The sequence below is a fragment of the Rhinoderma darwinii genome, chromosome 1, assembly GCF_050947455.1.
Source record: "Rhinoderma darwinii isolate aRhiDar2 chromosome 1, aRhiDar2.hap1, whole genome shotgun sequence".
Classification (NCBI taxonomy): Eukaryota; Metazoa; Chordata; class Amphibia; order Anura; family Rhinodermatidae; genus Rhinoderma; species Rhinoderma darwinii.
This window is the reverse complement of record NC_134687.1, coordinates 303478455-303503722: the sequence shown is the minus strand read 5'-3', so window position 1 is coordinate 303503722 and position 25268 is coordinate 303478455. Positions and strand designations below refer to the sequence as shown.

The 25268-nt window shown below is 45.6% G+C and overlaps 1 protein-coding gene across 1 annotated transcript; it reads left to right on the top strand.

Annotated features, from left to right (window-relative positions):
* The first annotated feature begins 4863 nt into the window (after window positions 1–4863).
* On the top strand, window positions 4864–24583 carry CIMAP1D (CIMAP1 family member D). Its single transcript, XM_075851133.1, has 4 exons — window positions 4864–4915; window positions 9498–9608; window positions 9735–9848; window positions 24099–24583. Exons 1-4 carry the CDS (start codon window positions 4864–4866, stop codon window positions 24581–24583), a joined length of 762 nt encoding a protein of 253 aa, XP_075707248.1.
* The last annotated feature ends 685 nt before the right edge of the window (window positions 24584–25268 follow it).

Genomic DNA, 25268 nt, shown 5'->3' with positions numbered 1-25268 from the left:
AGCTCTTTATATTTTACAAAGGCTGCAGATGTACCTTCAGATTTGTATTTTTTAAATGCCCTTTTTTTGTCATGTATTGCCCCTTTCACAGAAGGGGTAAGCCATGTGGGATTTAATTTTAGTCGTTTATACTTGTTACCAATAGGAATAAATTTTGCACTATAATTAGATTTGAAAATCTCCCATTTGTCATTTGTCCCATTATTTGACATTAGTTCTTCCCAGTCTATATCCTGAATTTAAGCCCTCATCCTGGGGAAATTGGCTTTCTTAAAATTAAATGTTTTTGCCCTCCCAGCCTGCGTTTGTTTTTTACAGTATAGGTAAAATGTAACTATATTATGATCACTGTTACCAAGGTTTTCACGAACATTGACATTCCCAACAAGATCTGCATTATTAGAAATGACCAGATCCAACAGAGCTTCACCTCTAGTCGGGTCTTCCACAATCTGGCCCTTAAAATCAGGTTGAGGAAATGTCTCCCCTTTGTATTTGAAGCCGAACCATGACACCAATTAATATCCCGGAAATTAAAATCTCCCATTATCACTACAGTACCCACCTGTGCAGCCCGCTCCATCTGTTTATATAGCTGACCTTCCATCTCCTCAGTTATATTGGGGGGGGGGGGGGTCTATAGATTACACCAAAAGTAATTTTTTCAGTGTTTACCTCCCTTTCTAGTTCCACCCACAAGGTTTCAACCTCCTCACAGTATTCACCCACTATTGTCTCTTTCACACTCGCCTTCATATCACTTCTCACATACAGACATGCACCACCCACCTTTCCTATTTGTCCTGTCTTTCTGAAACAGTGTAAAACCCTGTAGATTTACAGCCCAGTCATGTGAAGAGTCTAGCCATGTTTCAGCAACACCAACTATATCTATATTTTCTTCCAGTACCAAGGCCTCCAGCTCCCCCATTTTGCTTGCTAGACTTCTGGCATTTGTGAACATACACTTTAACTTGCCTTTCAGTTTTTCACTTTTATTATCAGAAATGTGATTTGACATTATTTGGGCATTTTTATTTACACTGCTGTTTTGTAACAAGAGGATCTCCTTATCCTGTGGTCTAGTCCTCTCCCCACATTCTGTTTCTCCCCCCACCAATATAGTCTGACCCCTCTCTAACCTGACTACCCCTTTTTTTTCTACATTGACCTCCCTCCACAGCCCTAGTTCAAATACTCCACCACCCGAGCTAGAATTCTCTCCCCCAGCACAGTGGACCCCCTTCCATTTAGGTGCAAATCATCTGCAGAATACAGTTTGTACCCCAATGAAAAGTCAGCCCAGTGCTCTAGGAACCTAAAGCCTTCTCCTCTACACCAAGACTTCAGCCTTGCATTTAACTCCCTGAGCTCCTGCTGTCTTTCCTGTGATGCGCATGGCACAGGCAGTATTCCTGAGAATACAACCTTGGAGGTCCTTCCCTTCAGCTTGTAGCCTAGTTCTTTAAAATTATTCTTAAGGCTCGTCCACCTACCATTTTTTGTGTCGTTGGTACCGACATGGATCAGGACAGCTGGATCATCACCAGCCCCTCCCAGCAATTTGTCCACCCGTTCCACCACATGCCGAACCCTGGCACCAGGGAGACAGCAAACCATTCGGTTGAGGTGGTCTTCGCGACAAATTATTCTATCCGTCTTCCTGATTATAGAATCCCCTACGACTATCAATTGTCTTGGCTTACCTGCATTACCATCCCGCCGACTACTAGCTGGGCTGTTCTCCCGTCTGTTAGGGAAATCAGTATCCACTAGGGCTGCCATTTCTGAGACCGACACCCTCGCATCATCACCCTTGGCAATTTTGCTTGGAATGTCAGAAACAGGATTGGCCTTCCTTTTCTTGGACCCCTTTCTACTGCCCCTAACTACATTAACCCAGCTACTTGCCTGATCCTGCTCACCCATGTCTTCACCCTCCAGTTCTAACCCACTAACTGCATGCTCCGTGAGCAGCAAGCTCCGCTCAAGATTGTCTATCTTCCTCAGTGTTGCATTCTGCTCCTCCAGATCTCTAATGCGAGCTTCCAGGTGACCAACATGCTCACATCTGCCACAGAGGTATTCACCCTGGAACACCGGCTCCAGTCGTGCATACATATGGTAAACTGTGCACTGAAGAAAACCTCCAATCTTGCTATCCATTATCCCAGTTACAAAAAAACAGTGAACAGTTGTTAATGCAAAAAGAATAGAAGAGTACTTACTGGGGCTTTAACTCCTCTTTTTAACTCCGGTTTTTGTAACTCCACTTGATATACAGACCACTTGTTTAGCAAGCCAACCAGAGCAGGCTCTACAGAGTACTGAGGCCTAATTTATACCACCTGGGACCAGCTAACCCCTCCCCCTAGTCAGCTGCTCAGCAGGAAGTAAGCTGCAAAGAAAGAATGGTTTTAAATTGTGTCACTTTTGCAAACTTTTTAGCAAGCAAGCAATTAATTCATATATCAAATACAATGGCCCCCCACTTTGTCACACACAACACAGTAAGTCAATCCGGTTTTTGTAACTCCACTTGATATATAGACCACTTGTTTAGCAAGCCCACCAGACTACAGTGTACATGTAGTGGAAAAATTTCTTGATTCTATTGCCCTTCCAACTCTAACACAGGAATAACTTGATTTCCTCAACTCAGATATCGCATTAGCAGTAGTTAGTGGGGTTATTAAAAATCTGCACAATTGTAAATCACCTGGCCCGGATCGGTTTACGGGGGAATTTTATAAAAAGCATGGTGAACCAAGTCACCCCTTCGCTATTGGGTTATTATATGTCGGTGCTGCGCACGGGTGGTCTTCAATCTGGATCTAATGAAGCGTATATTAAAGTGTTGCCAAAGCCAGGTAAAGACCAGTTTTTCCCGGTTTCGTATCTGCCTATTTCTTTTATTGACCAGGACTTGAAGATCCTAACTAAAATCATGGCTGATTGGCTGGCAACTCTCTCGGCATAGGTGGGTTTAATTAAGGGCCAATCGGCGGTGGCTAACATTTGCAAGGTATTTGATCGGGTCCGGCATCGTCTTCAGGCAGGAGAAACACCTGCCTTGCTTACCTTGGATGCAGAAAAAGCATTTTATAGTGTAAAAATGCATTGGCTGGGGACGGTGCTGGACAGGATAAATATACTGGGGGCTAAAAGACTCTGCGAGGGCAAGAATACATTCTCCAGGCTTCTTATCTGAATGATTTCTGTAGAAAGGGACTTGCCGGTACTGACTCTTGTCCCCTCTTCTCTTTGATCTGGCGTTGGAGCCTTTGGCAAGGCTGTTAGAGGGAAGTAACGCTGTCTCTGGGATTAAGGTAGGAGGGCGAGAGATCTGTTTACACTATTTGCGTACGATGTTTTGATCTTTATGTCAAACCCCAAGGCTCTGACAATTATTAGACTCCAGACACAGTTTTCACTAAATTTTTCCTCCTCTCAAACACAAAATTATCTCAGAACTTAACAAGTGGCAACATCTACCGATTACTCTTCTGGGATTTTCGTAACTAGTGAAAATGGGCAGAGCATCAGCTAACGCTTTGCCCAGGGTCTCCAGCACTGTCCATCTGGAGTGATGGTTGGGCACTGGGGTGGCCGCAGGCTGGTATTATCAGGCTAAGAACCGTGGCCTTTCCCACCCTGATAATGCTTGCTTGCTGCTATGTTGTATCTGGCTAGTTATGAAAAATGGGGGGGACCCCACATAGTTTTTTTAAAAAGTAAATAAATGATTGGAAAAAAATTATGTGGTGCCCCCCCAATTTTTCATACTCAGCCAGATACAACATAGCTGCAGCAGGCTAACATTACCAGGGTGGGAAGGGCCATAGTTTTTGGGCTTTCCCAACCTAATAATACCAGCCTGCGGCCTCACCAGTGCCGTCCATCACTACAGATGGTCGGGTATTGGATCATACCCGGCTCTTCCTGGTACCCCTGGTGGCGGTGGGTACCAGGGTAATAATGGGGGGTTAGTGTTAGCCTTTTCACCAACTAACACTAAACCCTGCTATAGTAATGGACACTGTCAATCAGACAGTGGCCATTACTAAGGCAGTAGTAATAAAGTTAAAAAAACCACAATTGAAATAAAAAATCCTACACAACCATTGTTAACTATTTTATTCAGATTATAAAACACTGTCATCAAAGTAGTCTTAGAATCCAAAGTAGTCCAAAAACTGAACCTGTAAAAAAATGCAAAATAAAATTAGTAACACTTAAAAAAGCATAGCAATTATTATACTTACCCTTCCTGATTCCAGCGCTGTCAGCGAGCAACGCTGTTTCTTTTATTTTGATGCACTTCCTGTTGTCACTTTTGCACAAGTGACAATATCTCTTATCTCTCTATCTCTAATTAAAACATTATTACCAAACTAAACCTAAATGTTTAAAAAAAATGCAAAGATAATATTTGTTAAAACAAAGTTAAAGTGACTTTAAAGAGTAATAAACAATGCCACAGGTAACTGATTAGGTAAATAAATGGTTAAATAAGGTTGAGCAATAGTCATAATGGAGCTGGTCTTGCACCAGTGACTTGGAACCTGAGTGAGAGGGGCTGATGGGTATGTTTGGGAGGGGGTGATGAGACAGCAATGGGATAAGCTTACACTTATTAGAACATCCTCAGGTCACATTACCATGCTGGGACCTGCAGTGTAGCACAGGGACAACAATGACAAGACAAGATTACTTTGTTACGTTAAAGACTGTAATATTGGGGTAAATATATGAGAACCACTGATCTGACATTCTTAAATCCCATTGAATCCATTAACATTATAGCATTTATTATTTCTAGTAAATAACATTTTCTGGATATAGCATTTACTTTATGAAGAGATGGGAGAGCATACAGAAAGAAAAATACCCATGATTGCAGCAAAGGAGACTGGTAAGTATTATTTATGGCGGCTATTAGTATTGCTGTTTACTACATCACTATTAACAGGATACATCCCATGATATAACCCAGTGGTCTCCAAACTGGTACTCTCCAGCTCTTTTCAAACTACAACTCCCAGCATGCCCTGTAACCCACCCATAATTTTCTCTCTATACCTTAAATGTAAAGGTTTTGTGCTTATCTATAAAATCCCGTATTTTATTCATCTCAACCTTCCATAGATACATCTTTTATGTACCATCTATGTAAAATGCTTTAAAGACCTGCGTTATCTTTAGACTTTTAGGTGACACCTGTTTGTATGATACTGTAAAATTAGTGGCAGAAATCTTCAGTTCAGAATGGGAAATATTTGTCATTCTGAATAAAATTGTAAGATTTCTACAACATCTATCACAGAGCGCAGGTATAAATGAGACTGTCATGTAATTTATTTCTATGGCTCGTGAAGCAGTATGTAGCGTTTGATTTTACATCTGATGAAAAAAATGTTCTTTCCAGCACACCAATTATTTCAATGTTGATTCACCAATTTAGACTCTGTTCTCACTGGCGTTATGGTTTTTGTTTTTACAGGATCCATAACGCATATGACACATCATATATGATCTGTTTCACGAATCAGTCATGATCAATTATGATCAGTTTTTTTTTACCCCCATTGTCTTATAATGGGTTTAATTTATTTTACTGGATAGAAAAGCGCAGCATGCTACCCTATTCTGATCTTCAAAAAGTTACAGAAACCTAATGAAAAAGTGAACAGAGCTCAACTTATCATACCTAAAAGTCATGACCACTGAATAAGAAATTAGTGGTGGTCTGCTTTCAACAATCCCTTTTTGTTAGAAAGGTCCCCCTATATTACTCCATTGCATAGACCTAGAGGGATCATCTGTAATCTCTGGGGGAGTCTGATAGTAAGTGTTCATTTCCCCTGCAGCACCATCACAGGGGAAATTAAGCATTACACAATTTTCATTGAAATAAATTGGTTGTCTGTGTAATGAATGGCTGTGCTGGGTCCTCCAGTGTAAGAGACACTCTTTGTAGCTGCTCTCTGCTCCGGATAATTTATAAGGGTCTTAAAGGGGGGATACCCCACTAAATGTGTTTTCCAAACAAGGCAACTACCCTTAAGCAACCCTCCGTTCTTGGGACAACATTTTTAAATATGATGGTGTATATGGTGTAATATTACCTGGTGCCCTCCAGTTGTGCCCCTCTGCCGTGGATCCGCTTTTTTAGGGTTCCCTCTATGCTGTCATAAAATGGCCGCAGCACTAAGAGGCTTAGCGATGACCGAGAAGTTAGCAATAAATCTCCTGTAATAATTAGCGAAACCCAAGAAACACTGTAACGCCTTCAGGGAGGCAGGTTGGAACCATTCCGCCACAGCCTGGACCTTGGCGGGGTCCATGCGGAATTCATGAGGAGTGAGGATTTGACCCAAAAATGTTATCTCCTGCACCCCAAACACACATTTTTCAGTTTTCGCAAACAGTTTGTTTTCCCGAAGGACCTGGAGCACCTTCCTGACATGCTCAATGTGGGAGGACCAGTCCTTGGAAAACACAAGTATGTCATCAAGGTACACTACAAGAAATACCCCCAGGTAATCTCTTAAAATCTCATTTATGAAATTCTGGAAGACCGCGGGAGCATTACATAACCCAAAGGGCATGACGAGGTATTCGAAATGACCTTCGGGCGTGTTAAACGCAGTCTTCCACTCATCCCCCTCTTTGATGCGGATAAGGTTATACGCCCCCCGTAGATCAAACTTAGAGAACCATTGGGCCCCCTGAACCTGATTAAAGAGATCAGGAATCAAAGGAAGGGGATACTGGTTCCTTACAGTGACCTTATTCAAGTTACGGTAGTCAATGCATGGCCTAAGACCACCATCCTTCTTCCCTACAAAGAAGAAGCCAGCACCTACCGGAGAAGTAGAGGGGCGAATGTAACCCTTGGCCAGGCATTCCTGGATATACTCTCTCATGGCTTCACGTTCGGGACAAGAGAGATTAAATATCCTACCCTTAGGGAGCTTAGCTCCTGGTACCAAATCGATAGCACAATCGTATTCTCTATGAGGAGGTAACACTTTGGAGGCCTCCTTAGAGAAAACATCAGCGAAGTCCTGAACAAACTCAGGTAGCGTGTTCACCTCCTCAGGGGGAGAAATAGAATTAACAGAAAAACATGACGTCAAGCATTCATTACCCCATTTGGTAAGCTCCCCAGTATTCCAGTCAAACGTGGGATTATGCAACTGCAACCAGGGAAGGCCTAAAACCAAATCGGACGATAATCCCTGCATCAACAGTACAGAGCACTGCTCCAAATGCATGGAGCCAACAAGGAGTTCAAAAACAGGGGTATGCTGTGTAAAATAACCATTAGCAAGAGGAGTGGAGTCGATACCCACTACCGGGACAGGTTTAGGCAAATCAATCAAAGGCATAGCTAGAGACATAGCAAATTCCACAGACATGATATTAGCAGAAGACCCTGAATCCACGAAGGCACTGCCGGTAGCAGACCTACCACCAAAACAGACCTGAAAGGGAAGCAAGATTTGATTACGTTTCATACTTACGGGAAATACCTGTGCGCACAAGTGACCTCCCCGATGATCACTTAGGCGCGGACGTTTTCCGGCTGCTTATTCTTACGCCTAGGACAGGTGTTCACTTGATGCTTGTCATCCCCACAATAGAAGCAGAGACCATTCTTCCTGCGGAACTCTCTACGTTGTCGGGGGGACACAGAGGCCCCGAGTTGCATAGGTACCTCCGAGTCTTCCGTGGAAGAGCGAAGCAACGGGACCTCGGGAGGCATCATGGGGGAGTCAGAGGGGAAAACACAAAAACGTTCAAGTTGTCGTTCCCTGAGACGTCGATCAAGTCGTACCGCTAAAGCCATAACCTGGTCTAGGGAGTCAGAAGAGGGATAGCTAACTAGCAGGTCATTCAGGGCGTTCGACAGACCCAACCTAAACTGGCATCTTAAGGCAGGGTCATTCCACCGAGAAGCTACGCACCACTTCCTAAAGTCAGAACAATACTCCTCAACAGGTCTCTTACCCTGACGTAAGGTCACCAGCTGACTCTCGGCAAAGGCAGTCCTGTCAGTCTCGTCATAAATGAGTCCGAGAGCAGAAAAGAAAAGATCAACGGAGGAAAGTTCAGGGGCATCAGGAGCCAAGGAGAAGGCCCATTCTTGGGGCCCTTCCTGGAGCCGGGACATAATTATACCCACCCGCTGGCTCTCAGAACCTGAGGAGTGAGGCTTTAAGCGAAAGTAGAGCCTACAACTCTCCCGAAAGGAGAGAAAAGTCCTCCGGTTCCCTGAGAACCGGTCAGGCAACTTGAGGTGGGGTTCAAGAGGTGAGGTGAGGGGCACTATCATGGTAGCGTCAGGCTGGTTGACCCTCTGGGCCAGGGCCTGGACCTGTAGGGAGAGACCCTGCATTTGCTGAGCCAGGGTCTCAAGGGGGTCCATAGTAGTGTGAGGGACCAGGGTAACCTAGGTATATGGGCTTGTGATTATGTAATGATGGGGGTAGGGAAACAGACACTCAGTCCCTGCCTACTTGCAACGACCCACCCTAGGCGACGGGGTACAACTGGTACTACGCTCAGTAAGTGAACGACAGACAAACAGACAAGGGTACACAAAGCTTAGGGAAATGGGGCAGTTGCCCACGGCAACACCGTGAGCAACAAGAGTAGTGAACGAGCCGAGTCAAACCTGGAGTGTATGAGGTACCAAACGCTGAGCAGGAGAGTAGTGAACAAGCCGAGTCAAACCAGGATTGTACGAGGTACCAAACGCAGAGCAGGAGAGTAGTCAGTAAGCCAGGGTCAGTATGAAGCAGGGTCAAATAGTTCAGAAGCTGCAGCAGGGCCAGGAAACCACACGAGAAGAATCACAAGCAAGGAGGAACAGGAAAGACAGGTATAAATAGACAGAGGGCGGGAGCTAGCTCCGTCTGGCCAGGCTGTGATAGGCTCTCCCACTCCTAAGCCTGCCATCCTGAGTGGTGGAAGATGGAGTCAGTCTCACAGACATAGAAGCAGGTGCAGACTGATTACCTATGGGCGTATACACAGAAGCTGTGCCTGGCAGATCCTTTACACTGCGTCTAAGACACTCCCTCTGTTCCCGGATTGACCAAAGCTGCTCACATGAGCAGTTCTGTCTAATCCGACAACAAAGGGAGTGTCTTAGAGTCAGTCTGAGAAGCGCTGTGGCCATTTTGACACAACACAGAGGGATTCACGGCAGAAGGGCACAACTGGAGGGTACCAGGTAATATGACACCATATAAACCATCAGATTTAGAATTTTGTCCTGAGACTGGAGGGTCATTTTAAATACTTCATGTCTTTTCCCTGATATTAACCTTTGACTTCTCGCTGATGTACTTTAACTGAACACCGTCTACACATATACTACATTGGATTCCTCTTGTATGTTTTGTGAAAAATATTGGATATGACCACCATTACTTATTCCTCTACATCTACTGTCAATATTCTATCTTCCTTGCCTCCTTATTTAGGTCCTGGACCTGGACGGTATAACCTGCCCCCTACAGTAGGCTTTGTGGGTCATGACTATACAAAATACTCCAGTCCAGCATATTCTTTTCATGGACGGACAAGTCACTCCGGTGAGCCTGATGTCTGAGTCGACTGCAATGAAAGAATTCAGTTGTAATAATAAATCAAGTGACACAGGATCCTATGCACCTTTTACATATTTTATATATGTTTTCTTTTTTATTCTTCTTCTCCAGCTCATCTCAGCGATTGCAGTCCAGGACCTCGATATTATGTGGAGCCATGCCTAACACGTTTTGGCCGGAGTGCTGGACCTGCCTACTCCATGTTGGCGCGAGGCAAATCAGCAGGTGAGAGCTAACAGGGTAGGGTACAAAAATCATTAACAAAGGCAGCATAGAACTATCAGTTTATGCGGTTTCTATAAATTTTTTACCATGTCATCTGCATGCTGCTGCAAAAAATGTAATTGTTTATTTCAGCTTTGTTGTTTTGGAGATGTATAACCTACAGATCAAATAATAAGAGATACATAAGTTATTAAACTATAATATACTGTTAAATACGTGCCAAATATAAGCAGCAACCTTATATACTACACACAAAGAATGATACGACTATAAAACAGTTAATATGTTGAAAAGAATAAAAATGTAACAGAAAAAAGCATCAAATGTTTTTAGTTAGAATAGTCACAAGAGGGCAGCAAAATAGCACTATAATATCCATACGCGAATGCTAGTATATAAAGGCTGATAGCCTAAAACAACGGGTCAGCCAATCTTCTATGCCAATTAGCAGTAACAGTACATCACCATCAGAAGCCAACGGCCCATCGTCTTAAACATCCGAGTCAGAACACCCAAACTATAACACAGTGGTATAGTGGTTGCTCTGGCATGCATGCTAAATAGACAAAAATTGTATATTAAAAATCAGACAATAATATCACTGAAACAAATTAAATACCCTGATTTGAAAGAAAAGAGAAAGTCAGCATCTCAGGAAAAATCCCTTTGTCACCCTCCCTCCCCCAACTATGTTGATATGATCGCAGGGATCAGGCTGGTGGAAGAAAGAATACAATTAGAATATTATATGATGCAATTTTTATATTATGTATATATCATATTCAACAAAGCAAAACACAGCACGACATAACTTAATACCGCAAGGTGTAGGAAAAAATAGGAGGACTCCTCCAGCTCACCGTTATGTGGGTCCAGGTATGGACTGCACTCGGATCCTGCGTGGCGGCACATGATATGGATAAACAAAACAGAAGAAATTTGATCCAGCGCTGGTTGATTTAAAAGGAAACAGTGTTCCAACTTTATTCGGACAAATGGTAAAATCCGATGGAGGTAAGGGTGGTTGCATCAGCAATAAGCCTACGTGTTTCTGACAGATCACCTGTCCTTAGTCATGGCACAATCTTCTGTTTTGTATAACTTAATACCACCATGCATCCAAAGATATCCTAATTGGAATACATGGCCCTTTTTTTATAGGCTGTATCTTAGCTATACATAGTGGTTCTGTGTGCAGAATTCACCACAGACACATAGTAGAACCATTTATATATTTGCACTCTCTTTCCTGGAATCAGGGACGGTTATAGAGGGTGAAAAACTGGCAATTGCCCAGGGCTTCTGTTTCCCAGGGGCCCCCTTTACGCCCAGGGGTAACCTGAGAGTGAAACATTCATGTCCACTGTCAGTTCTAGTAGTCGGCCAGATGGCTCATTTACATGGAATGAATAGAGCGTACTGTCTTCTGCTCTTCACTGATCTATATGATAAGTTCTGGGAAGGCAGAGGAAGTCAAATGTGAGTAGGCTGACCCAGTACAGATTTCTGTTAGGACTCGACCATATTACAAGTTCTGAGTTGTATAGCGCCATAATACAACACCCACAAATCACTCTGGGCCCGGAGGGTGGAGAGCATTCTTGTCTATTTTGCTTGTTGCTCAGGGCCTAATTTTCTATAAAACCAAGCCTGTTTGGATTTGGGATTAAAGGGGTTTCCCCACGAGGGACATTTATGACATATCCACAGGACGTGTCATAAATGTCAGATAGATGCGGGTCCCACCTCTGTTCCGGCTGATTTCCGACCATGAAGGAGAAAGCAGTGTACGGTGTTTCCGTAAGCCCCATAGAACTGAATGGGAGTTACGGAAACAGCGTAGCTCGCATGCTACACTGTTTCCGTAACTCCCGACCATGTAATCAGGAAGTGGCCGGGAGGCAGCGTGAGCACAAAAAGCTAGAACGTGGTTTAGGGGACCCCGTTCTAGAGGTTTGGCTCCCAGAGGTCGGATCTGCATCTATCTGACATTTATGACATATCCTGTGGATATGTCATAAATGTCCCTCATGGGAATACCCCTTTAACCACTTTATTTTTTAAATGCATGATGGGATTGAGCGGATTTATAAAAGCTGATGTGATGGCAGGAAGGAGGTGAAGGGAAAGTGAGCCCTAATCTACCCACCGCCCTGTCCCTGCCTACTTGCAACGACCCGCCCTAGGCGACGAGGTACAACTGGGCGGCGGTCCCTACGCTGTCTAAGTGCACAGGAAAACAAACAGGGAACACGCAAGGGAAGGGGCAGTAGCCACGGAACGCCACGAGGAAACGGAGCGGCGAACGAACAGTCAGGACCAGGACGAAGTGAGTAACCCGAGCGGGCACGGAGACAGAAGCAAGCCAGGGGCAAAGCAAAGCAAAGCAAGTCAAGTCAAGGAGAACTGCAGCAAGGCAGAAGCACGGCAGAAGCAGGCTGGAGCAAGCAGCAGTGGGGCCAGGAATCCAAAAGAATAACAAGCAATGAGGAAGAGAAAACTGCAGGTATAAATGGACAGGGGGCGGAGCTAACTCTGACTGACCAGGCCGCGATAGGCTCTCCCACTCCTGAGCCTGCCACCCTGATTGGTGGGAGCCGGTGTCAGTCTAAGAGGTCTGGCCTCAGGTGTCGACTGATTAACCCTGGGAGTCTCCACAGACGTAGTGCCTGGCAGATCCTTTACAGTACTCCCCCTTTTATGAGGGGCCACCGGACCCTTACTAAGAGGACCCGGTTTAGTGGGGAAGAGAAGGTGGAACCTCCTGACCAATACCCCAGCGTGAACATCTCGAGCAGGTACCCAAGTCCTCTCCTCCGGCCCGTATCCTCTCCAATGGACCAGGTACTGGAGGGAGCCCTGGATCATCCTACTGTCCACAATCTTGGCCACCTCGAATTCCACCCCCTCAGGGGTGAGAACGGGAACAGGAGGTTTCCTAGAGGGGGACCAGGACGGGGAGCAGCGTTTAAGGAGGGAAGCATGAAAGACGTCGTGTATGCGGAAGGATGGGGGCAGCTCCAGACGGAAGGATACAGGGTTGAGGACTTCAATGACCTTATAAGGCCCAATAAATCGGGGAGCAAACTTACTGGACGGGACCTTAAGGCGCAAGTTCCTGGACGACAACCAGACCAAATCCCCGACGACAAACCGGGGGTTAGCAGAACGTCTACTATCCGCCTGAATCTTTTGTGCGCTCTGGGACGCCTCTAGGTTCTTCTGAACCTGGGCCCAGACAGTGCACAGTTCCCGATGAACATCCTCTACCTCAGGATTATTGGAACAACCAGGGGAGACGGAGGAGAACCTTGGGTTAAACCCGAAATTACAGAAAAACGGGGAGACCCCTGACGAGTTACTGACCCGGTTATTCAGGGAAAATTCAGCAAGGGGAAGGAATGAGACCCAATCGAATTGACAGTCAGAGATGAAACACCTTAAATATTGTTCCAGGGATTGGTTGGTCCTTTCCGTTTGGCCGTTAGTTTCGGGATGGAAGGCGGAGGAGAAGGACAGATCAATCTCCAACTTTTTACAAAAGGCTCTCCAAAATAAGGAAACAAATTGTACCCCTCTGTCCGAAACGATATTGACTGGGGCCCCATGGAGACGCAGGATGTGTTTCACAAACAAAGAAGCTAACGTCTTGGCGTTAGGTAGCTTCTTAAGGGGCACAAAGTGGCACATCTTGCTGAAGCGGTCGACTACCACCCACACCACCGACTTGCCCTGAGATGGAGGCAAATCGGTGATAAAATCCATGGAGATATGGGTCCAAGGTCTCTGGGGAATGGGCAAGGGACGTAGTAGGCCCGCAGGTCGGGACCTAGGGGTTTTGGACCTAGCGCAAACCTCACAAGCGGCGACGTAAGCCCTAACATCTTTAGGCAACCCAGGCCACCAATAGTTTCTGGTAATGAGGTGTTTGGTGCCCAAGATGCCAGGATGACCAGATAGAGCGGAGTCATGGTTTTCCCTGAGTACCCTCAGCCGGTATTGCAGGGGAACAAACAGTTTGTCCCCAGGGACGTTCCCGGGAGCTGCACCCTGATCAGCCGCGATATCAGAAGCTAAATCAGAATCCGTGGCAGAGACGATTATACCAGGGGGTAAAATACAAGCGGGATCCTTCTCGGAAGGAGGATTGGCCATGAAACTACGTGACAGAGCATCAGCCTTAATATTCTTGGACCCAGCCCTATAGGTAACCAAGAAATTAAATCTGGTAAAGAATAGTGCCCACCGAGCTTGTCTAGGATTAAGCCTCCGGGCCGATTCTAGGAAAACCAGATTCTTGTGATCCGTAAGGACCGTTACCTGGTGTCTGGCCCCCTCCAGGAAGTGCCGCCACTCCTCAAAAGCCCATTTAATGGCTAGAAGTTCGCGGTTGCCAATATCATAGTTACTCTCCGTGGGCGAAAACTTCCTAGAGAAGTAAGCACAGGGGCGGAGATGGGTGAGGGAGCTGGTACCCTGGGACAAGACGGCCCCCACTCCCACCTCGGAAGCGTCAACCTCCACAATAAATGGCTCCTCTTGGTTGGGCTGAATCAGCACGGGGGCCGAGATAAAGCACTTCTTGAGAGTCTCAAAGGCCTGGACGGCCTCAGGGGGCCAATGGAGGACATCAGCACCCTTGCGGGTAAGGTCCGTAAGAGGCTTAGCGACGACCGAGAAGTTGGCAATAAATCTCCTGTAATAGTTGGCGAACCCTAAAAAACACTGTAACGCCTTAAGGGAGGCAGGTTGGACCCATTCCGCCACAGCTTGAACCTTGGCAGGGTCCATGCGGAATTCATGAGGAGTGAGGATTTGCCCTAAAAATGGTATCTCCTGTACCCCAAAGACACATTTTTCAGTCTTAGCAAACAGATTATTCTCCCGAAGGACCTGGAGCACCTTCCTGACATGCTCCACGTGAGAGGACCAGTCCTTGGAAAACACCAGTATGTCATCAAGGTACACAACAAGAAAATTACCCAGGTACTCTCTCAGGATTTCATTAATAAAATTCTGGAAGACAGCAGGGGCGTTACACAACCCAAAGGGCATGACCAGGTATTCGAAATGACCCTCGGGTGTGTTGAACGCAGTTTTCCACTCATCCCCCTCTTTGATGCGGATAAGGTTATATGCCCCCCGTAGATCGAACTTAGAAAACCATTGGGCTCCCTGAACCTGATTAAAAAGATCCGGAATCAAAGGAAGTGGGTACTGGTTCCTTACAGTGACCTTATTCAGGTTACGATAATCAATGCACGGCCTAAGACCACCATCCTTCTTCCCCACGAAGAAGAAGCCAGCACCTACAGGAGAAGTCGAGGGGCGAATGAAACCCTTGGCCAGGCATTCCTGGATATACACCCTCATGGCTTCACGTTCAGGACATGAAAGATTAAATATCCTACCTTTAGGAAGCTTGGCACCAGGCACCAAATCGATAGCGCAATCGTAATCTCTATGGGGGGGCAACACCTCGGAGGCCTCCTTAGAAAACACATCGGCGAAGTCCTGAACGAACTCAGGAAGCGTGTTTACCTCCTCCCGGGGAGAAATAGAGTTAACAGAAAGACATGACATAAGACATTCATTACCCCATTTGGTGAGATCCCCAGTATTCCAATCAAACGTGGGATTATGCAACTGCAACCAGGGAAGGCCTAAAACCAGATCAGACGATAATCCCTGCATTACCAGTACAGAGCACTGCTCAAAATGCATGGAGCCAACCAGGAGTTCAAAAACAGGAGTATGCTGAGTAAAATAACCATTAGCAAGGGGAGTAGAGTCGATTCCTACTACAGGGATAGGATAAGGTAAATCAATACAAGGCATCTTTAGAGACATAGCAAATTCAACAGACATGATATTAGCAGATGAGCCAGAATCCACGAAAGCACTGCCCGTGGCAGACCGGCCAGCAAACGAGACCTGAAAGGGAAGCAAAATTTTATTGCGTTTCACATTAACGGGAAATACCTGTGCGCCCAAGTGACCTCCCCGATGATCACTTAGGCGCGGAAGTTTTCCGGCTTCTTATTCTTGCGCCTGGGACAGGTGTTCAGTAGATGCTTGTCGTCCCCACAGTAGAAGCAGAGACCGTTCATTCTGCGAAACTCCCTACGTTGTCGAGGGGACATGGAGGCCCCGAGTTGCATAGGTACCTCCGAGTCCTCCGTGGAGGGGCGAGGAGGCGGGACCTCGGGGGGGATCGCAGAAAAGTCAGAGGGGAGCACACTGAAGCGTTCTAGCTGACGTTCCCTGAGACGTCGGTCAAGTCGTACTGCTAGGGCCATAACCTGGTCAAGAGAGTCAGACGAGGGGTAGCTAACCAGCAGATCCTTCAGGGCGTCAGATAATCCTAACCTAAACTGGCACCTTAGGGCCGGATCGTTCCACTGAGAAGCTACGCACCACTTCCTAAAATCAGAACAGTATTCCTCAACCGGTCTCCTACCCTGACGTAAGGTCACCAACTGACTCTCGGCTAAAGCAGTCCTGTCAGTCTCGTCGTAAATGAGTCCGAGGGCAGAGAAAAAACGATCAACAGAGGAAAGTTCAGGGGCGTCAGGAGCCAAGGAGAAGGCCCACTCTTGGGGCCCTTCCTGGAGTCGGGATATGATGATACCCACCCGCTGGTTCTCGGAACCTGAGGAGTGGGGCTTAAGGCGGAAATATAGTCTGCAACTCTCCCGGAAGGAGAGAAACGTCTTACGGTCCCCTGAAAACCGGTCAGGTAACTTGAGGTCGGGTTCTAGAGGTGAGGTGGTGCGCCCAACCCTTTGGGCCAGGGCCTGGACCTGTAGGGAGAGGCCCTGCATCTGCTGGGTCAGGGTCTCAAGGGGGTCCATGATAGCGACAGCGTAGGAGAAATGGTAGACTAGGTAAGGGCTTGTTATTCTGTGATGGCAGGAAGGAGGTGAAGGGAAAGTGAGCCCTAATCTACCCACCGCCCTGTCCCTGCCTACTTGCAACGACCCGCCCTAGGCGACGAGGTACAACTGGGCGGCGGTCCCTACGCTGTCTAAGTGCACAGGAAAACAAACAGGGAACACGCAAGGGAAGGGGCAGTAGCCACGGAACGCCACGAGGAAACGGAGCGGCGAACGAACAGTCAGGACCAGGACAAAGTGAGTAACCCGAGCGGGCACGGAGACAGAAGCAAGCCAGGGGCAAAGCAAAGCAAAGCAAGTCAAGTCAAGGAGAACTGCAGCAAGGCAGAAGCACGGCAGAAGCAGGCTGGAGCAAGCAGCAGTGGGGCCAGGAATCCAAAAGAATAACAAGCAATGAGGAAGAGAAAACTGCAGGTATAAATGGACAGGGGGCGGAGCTAACTCTGACTGACCAGGCCGCGATAGGCTCTCCCACTCCTGAGCCTGCCACCCTGATTGGTGGGAGCCGGTGTCAGTCTAAGAGGTCTGGCCTCAGGTGTCGACTGATTAACCCTGGGAGTCTCCACAGACGTAGTGCCTGGCAGATCCTTTACAGCTGAGCTATGTTGCGTAGTGCAAGAAGTTAAAATGCTTTTTTTTTTTTTTGTTTATTAACCGGTTCCCGATCGTTGGTGGTGTTTTTACGGCCAGCGGTCAAGGTCCTTAAAACCCGCGCCATAGAGTTTTTACGGCGCGGGTTTTAGCTTGCTCCCTGAGCAATTGGGCAGCTGAATGTCGGGTCTCCAGCAGTCAGTGACTGCCGGGGACCCTGAGGAGAGGATAGAAGCAGCTTTCGCTGCTTCTGTCTTCTCTGATCACTTATACACAGTGCTCAATGAACGCTGTGTATAGGAATAGAGGCAGCGGCCGCGCCGCTATGTCTATTGTTCCCAGTGTTCATGTGACTGGTCACATGATCGCCGGGTGCCGTTAGTGGCACACTGCTGCTGGGTCTTACTAGACCCAGCACAGCCCTATTAGTGACAATCGTCACTATGAGAGGGCTGATTTCCCCTGTAACTGGGGCGGCTGTGCAGCTCCAGGTACAGTGGAAAAGCATGGTGTAAAAGAAAGAAAAATATATATATAAAGTTGCCCAAAGGTCTTTTTTGACCTTTGATGGACAGACCATAGTAATAAAAAAAAATAAAAGTAAAGTAAAGTGCAAAATTTTTTTATAATAAATACACATAATATACCCACCCCAAAAAAAAAAGGTTTCCCCTCCACCAATCATTGTCGTAATGCTAGCCCGGACCCAATTACTCTAATATATTAAAATTTACGTTAGACAATGGCGATCACAAATAAAAGGTCTATTTTAGGGTAAAACTATGTTATTGCTAAAAAAAAAATAGCTGAAATGTAAAAAAGTTTATTTTTTTACTATTATTTTCAAACTTTAAGAATAAAAATTTTAAAATAGCAAAAAGGATGTGAATAAAAATGATTAAAAAAAAGAAACCTGCATTGTCTACGAAAAAAACATTGCAAAAATCACGTCGCTAGCCCAACAAATAAAAAAGTTATAGCCATTTAACTAACACGTGCTAAAAATGGCTAAACGGTGTCTGGTCCTGAAAGCTCAAAATAGCCCGATCCTGAACTGATTAAAGTCACCCAAACCGTGTAGGCACATTTTTCCAACTTTATATACTCTCTTCTTCCACTAGAGAGAGACAACACACAGTAGCTACAACTGCAGCCATTCTTTCTCCAATGTCATGCTATCTGGGTTAGTGACCTAAACCACATTGTTCTTGTAAACTCTCTGGTGCATTCATTAATGGAGTGAGCTATACACAAAGCTCATATTAATTTTGCTTAGCTAAAAAAACAAAAACAAAAAAAAAACAGTCTCTTGCCTACCTTCACCTGGACCAATACACTTTGAATTATTCCATATATGCTGTATCTAGTTGTAAGAAATAAATATTTCTAACATCAGTCTCTTCTACTTCAGCCTCTGAAGACACCCAGAGGGAATCTCAAATTCCTTGAGCTTCTCCCGTGTTCTCACCACTTGTCAATGGACAGTAGCTATGCCCACGCGGTGGATGGAATCTATAGAAACCGTTTATTCAGCAGTCCCCATAACTCCCATTCATTTCCACACTATGTCACTTTCCATTGATGGTCAGCACTGCCACAAGTTGAACTATTTCAGGATTGCAGGGGGCCCCAGTGACAGACTCTCCGCCAATACATTTATGACATGTTTAGGTCCAATATATTGGAACAACCCCTTTAAGAAGGCTCTTCTGGGTGAGGGAGGGGGGTCTGAATTTTCAGTTTTTTGGCTCTAGATTAACTTTAATCTTTGAATGTGTTTTACATATGCTTGAAACATCACAGATACATTTTGTGGGTTGTATTAAAATATGACATTAAAACTGCAGATAGGATCTTTAAGTTAAGTGCTGTGTCTAATAATTAACCAGTTCAGGACCAGATACAGTTTAGCCATTTTTAGAAGGCGAGAGTTGAACGGCTTTAACGTTTTTATTTGTTGGGCTAGCGACGTAATTTTTTACGTGAACAATGCACGTTTCTTTTCTTCTAATTTTCATACACATAATTTTTGCTTTTTCAAATTTTTTATCCTTATAGTTTAAAATAGTAAAAAAAATGCTTTTTTAATTTTTAGCAAATTTTTGGGGTAATATAGTATTATGATAAAATATAATTTTTATTTGTGATCGTCATTGTCCACTGTAAATTTTGATATATTACATGTCTAGCAAGTGTAACAATGATTGGCAGGGGAGTGGTTTTTTTTTGAGTAGAGGTTTTTTATGTGTATTTTTAATTTAATATATTTTTCCTTTTTTTTTTTTTACTTTTGTTTTTTATTATTATGGTCTGTCTTTCAAAGGACGGAAAAGACCATTAGGAGAGTTTCACACTATACTTTTCCCATATCAATTACAGGGGAATTCAGCCCTGTTATAGTGACTATTGTCACTGTTAGGACCCAGCAGCATCCTCCCACTAACGGTATTCTGGCGATCATGAGACCAGTCATACGATCATCTGGACCAATAGAGGCATTGCCGCTGCCTCTATTCTATACACCAGAGCAGTGCCGCTGCCTATATTCTAAGCACAGCGGCATTGCTGCTGCCTCTATTCTATACAGAACACTCATAGAGCGCTGTGTATGTGAAACCATTACAAAATCATTGCCTGTGCACTGTGCTAGGAGTGACTCACCAATCACAGCACCGCTTGTAGCTTTCCCACACTAACTTAGGTGATGTTTTCTCTGATAAGTTGTTCACTTTCCCTATTTTCCTCCATCCGGTCCAGACCACTCTGACGATTTATTCAAGCCACAACTCGTCTCTGCAGAATTTGACACACAGACATGTTGTTTCTCGCTTTTCCAGCACCCTTCATGCCTATACCCATCCTAAACAAACTCCTAATCCACGGTGTCCCATATAGTAACAATGATCCCTCAGTGCTCGACACAATAAAAGTGCCCCATCAGTAACCGTGCCCCCTTTGTGCCCCCTGTAGATAGCCCCACACTGCAAAGTGCAAACAGAGCGAAGAGTGGTAGTGGTAGCCAACCGCTACCCTTCTCTGCTCTGCCTGACGTGACTCACCGAGGAGCCGAGGTGGTCATACGACTGAGGTCCTCTTCTGACTGGGGTCGGTGACGGCCCTGGAGTGGACCAGTCCAGTCACCTGACCTGAGTCACCTGACCTCATGTCGCTGACGTGAGGTCAGGTGACTGGATTGGTCCACTCCTGGAACCGATCTCACTTGGCAGCATATTTTCAGATTCCGCTGTCAAGCGGAATCGGAAAATGTGCCAGGCCGCGTGTTTCGTCTATGGTCACTGAGCACAAACTCCTTCCATCCGGTCGATGCCCTTCTCTCCAGAGATGTCTGCACATGCAGCCGTCCTGTTCCACAGTGACCACCAGGGTGCGCTCGCGAGCTCAGTTCAGACTAGGAGCCAGGTCGCACACAGGTGGGAGATTGAGCTGATTGCTCCCAGAGCACCCTGGACTATAAGAAGGGCTGTGCCCCTCCCTCCAATGCCTGAGCCTTGTTGTCGTTATCCTAGTTATGTCTATGCAAATGGTCTCCTAAGTGTTTTCCAGTTCCCAGTGTTCCCCGTTCCTGTAACCTGTATCCAGTGCTATCCTGGTCAAGTGCCGTGTTGAGCTGAAGTCGTGCTGTGCTGTGTACCACGCCTGTCCCGCTGCGCAACGCCTGGCGCCTGCCTGCTGCTTAGTCCCAGCCGAGACTGTCTTGCTACTGTCTGAGCTACCACAGGTACGCTATAGACTGTGACCTGTGTACTGTTGGGCAGCTGCCATAGCGTCAAGGCGGTACGGCCCAGTGGCTCCACATACCCAACGTGAAACCGCGGCCTACTATTTCTTTGCACTGCGCATGTACATTTTGGCGCATGCGCTGTGCAAAGTTCCGGGAGAATGTAGAAAAATCCCGGACGGTGCTTTTTTCTGCCGTACGCTACGGACGGAAGAATAAAAAACCAATTTTTGCGGACTGTCCGTAAATTTAAGGACGGTTGCAGGGGCGTAGCTAAAGGCTCATGGGGACTGGTGCAAGAATTCAGCTTAAGCCCCCCTACCCCTCCCCAACACCACAAGACCCCTGCCGCGCCTATGGCCAGCCGCCTTGCCCAACAGCCCCCCAGTATAATTCCCCCTTTAGCCACCCCCACACAGTATAATGCCCCCCGTAGCTGCCCTTATACATTATAATGCTTCCCATAGCTGCCCCCATACAGTATAATGCTCCCATAGCTACCCCCCACACAGTATAATGCCCACATACAGTATAATGCCCCCCCATAGCAGACCCCATACAGTATAATGCCCCTCATAAATTCCCCCATACAGTATAATGCCCCCATAGTAGCCCCATACAGTATAATGCCCCTCATAGCTGCACCCACACAGTATAATGCCCCCATAAAGTATAATGCCCCCATAGCAGCCCCATACAGTATAATGCCTCCATAGCTGCCCCATATAGTATAATTCCCCCATAAAGTATAATGCCCCCATACAGTATAATGCCCTCCTTAGCTGTCCCACACAGTATAATGCCCCCATACAGTATAATGCCCCCATAGCAGCCCCATACAGTATAATGCCCCCTTTAGTTGCCCCCACACAATATAAAGCCCCCATAGCTGTCTCCCTACAGTGTAATGCCCCTATAGCTGCTACCATATCAGCCCCCAGACAGTATAATGCCCCCATAGCAGACCCGATACGGTATAATGTCCCTCATAGCAGCCCCATACAGTATGATACCCCTCATAGCTGCCACGATATCAGCCCCCCATACAGTATAATGCCCCTCATAGCTGCCACCATATCAGCCCCCCTCCTTATACAGTATAATTCCTCCATATGTGCATAATAGAAAAATAATAAAGTTAGTTACCTAGCCCCGTTCCCACGACGGGTGGAGGATGAGATCCTTCTCCTCCTTTGCCCTGTGTTATGAGTGACTCGGCGCAGACAGGCGCGATGACGTCACTAAATCGCGCCTGTTTGCGCCGAGCCGCTAATAGCTCATATCACAGTGAATGCTGGAGGAAGGAGCCATCAGCTCCAGGATTAAATTAAACTGGATCTGCGTCCTGAGGACGCCAATACAGTTGGAAGCAGGACCTCGATGAGTGGTTCGTGACCCCCCGGAGGTCTTCACAAGACCCCCCAGGGGCAGAGCGACCCACAGTTTGTAATGTCGTGAAGTTTGTATTTGCGGTGGAGAGAAGAGAGGGGGGTCTGTAATTTAAAGCCCCCCTCTCCTCTCTCCACCGCAAACACAGACAGTACAATACAACAGACAGTACAATACAACACACATACATTACGGGCCCCCTCTGCAGCTCATCTGCAGTTTTCCATGCTCTTCCACATCGGCTCTTCCACAGTGGCTGGAACGCCCCCTCACATGACGTCTAAACACATGTGACTGTGGCGTCTAAACAAACCATGCCCGTAACCAGGAAGTGCCGGCATCACGGCACATACAAAATTTGTATTAGCGCGCTGCGTGGAAACGGGGGCCCTGCGGTCCCCCCAGGCTGTGACCGCTGCGACCCCTGTAGCTACGCCACTGGACGGTTGGCAACCCTGGATGAAAACCGCTTCTATCTTCTCTCCTGGGTCACCGGCTTAAACCAGCTTAAGCATGCACCATAGATATATGGAGCAAGCTTTCAGGACCAGGACTGCCCGCCATAAATATACAGTGGGCGGTCCTGAGCAGGTTGCTTAATCTACAGCTGGTATAGGAGAATGGAAATCTATCTGCAGCCTCTGTTACAAATAACATTACCGGCTGATACTTATCAAATAGTGTAGCTAAAAGATTATGTATTAGGGAGTATAAAAGACTACCAATAATGACAAAGGATTTCTCCGTTAGTGATAAAAACTTGTGTTATCATACCCAGGTCCAGCCATGGTTTACATGGCACCCTGTGCAAGAATTTGGGGTTTATTTACAAAAATTAAAGAACATAAATTAGGAATCTAAAGTGTATGGGAACAGCCTGATCCATGAGACTTATCTCCATCTCCCTATTGAAATAAAAATGTACATTCGGCTAAGCATGCGGAAGTCGATAGCTGAATGTAAGCAAGAACGTTCCCATTCACTTACAGCAGACAGAAATATTACAAAGGGTGAGAAATTGACACACAAAGTTGTATAACTTTTAATTCTACAATGATTAAGCTGATTATCTATCTATCTATCTATCTATCTATCTATCTATCTATCTATCTATCTATCTATCTATCTATCTATCTATCTATCTATCTATCTATCTATCTATCTATGTCATATCTATCTATCATCTATCTATCTATCTATCTATCTATCTATCTATCTATCTATCTATCTATCTATCTATCTATCTATCTATCTATCTATCTATCTATCTATCTAATCTATCTATCTATCTATCTATCTATCTATCTATCTATCTATCTATCTATCTATCTATCTATCTATCTATCTATCTATCTATCTATCTAATCTATCTATCTATCTATCTATCTATCTATCTATCTATCTATCTATCTATCTATCTATCTATCTATCTATCTATCTATCTATCTATCTATCTATCTATCTATCTATCTATCTATCTCATATCTATCTATCTATCTATCTATCTATCTATCTATCTATCTATCTATCTATCTATCTATCTATCTATCTATCTATCTATCTATCTTTTGCTTACAGTTGTAATAGTTGACACTTTTCAACACTAATTATCTAACCATTGCTTTATTTTCATAGAAAATAAGGAGATTGCTCCAGGTCCAGGAATTTACAGACCTGAGAAATGCCTTATTCCAACATATCGGAAGCCGCCATCATACTCCATGGGCTCTAGAACACGGTACCGATCGATAGATCAGGTACCAGCTCCAAACACATATTCCCTGCCACCAGTGGTCGGTCCCCGTGTTCCTTTGAAAGTATCTGCCCCTGCTTTCAGTCTCTCTGGCAGAACACATCGTGGAGGGCATTCTGAAGATTTGGCTCATACACCTGGTCCAGCTCACTATAACCAAACAGATAATAACAGCTACTTGCGAAGAGGTCCAGCTTACTCTATGCTTGGGAGACACCAAACTTCAAAAGCAGAGTCTGTCACCCCAGGCCCTGGTACTCATAGTCCAGAGAAAGTAACAAATCACAAGGGAAAAGCACCTGCATACTCAATGGGTATTCGACACTCTGAATATATTACCCCTCTTATAATAGAATTACCCAACTAACCTAAATTTTACCATAAAGTGGTACAAAAGTGTTTGAAATTAAGATGAATCACATTAAGCATTTTTCATCTTCAAATGATATATTTTAAACTGTGTAAAATTTGAACAATCTTAATAGTCAAAAAAGTTGTATAGGATAAGAAAAACATGTCTGCTTTCCTCCAAAAACAGTGCCACATACGTCCATAGGTTGTTCTGTGCTATTGCAGCTCAGCCCAATTCACTTTAATCAAGCTTAGCTGCAATACTAGACACAACCATGGAGAGGTGTGGCACAGTTTTTAGAAGAAAGCAGCCATGTTTTACTAATCCTGTATAACCTCTTTAATGTTAACAGAATAAAGTTAAGGATATTTGTAACTACTTAGCATGATTTATACGCCCTAGTGGCTGCAGAGAATTCTGGGCAAAAAAATGCATCAAATTGTGGTGCAGTTTTTCGCCCGGAATGTGTGCTGCAGAAAACTTCAGAATTAGCCGGACTGCTGACAGGCCGGCCTCCTGGGATGACGTTTCATCCCAGGAGACCGCTGCAGCCTGTGATTGGCTGCAGCGGCAGTCACATGGGATGAAACGTCATTCCTGGAGGTCGGCCCTCTGACGTCATCCTGGCCGGCCTCCTGGGATGACGTTTCATCCCATGTGACCTCCACTACAGCCTGTAATTGGCTGCAGCTGTCAAATG

Coding starts and splice junctions, on each gene's coding strand:
- CIMAP1D (XM_075851133.1), top strand. CDS start 4,864: ATGGGAGAGCATACAGAAAGAAAAATACCCATGATTGCAGCAAAGGAG. Junction 4,916..9,497: donor GATTGCAGCAAAGGAGACTG/GTAAGTATTATT, acceptor CTCCTTATTTAG/GTCCTGGACCTGGACGGTAT. Junction 9,849..24,098: donor GGCGCGAGGCAAATCAGCAG/GTGAGAGCTAAC, acceptor TTATTTTCATAG/AAAATAAGGAGATTGCTCCA.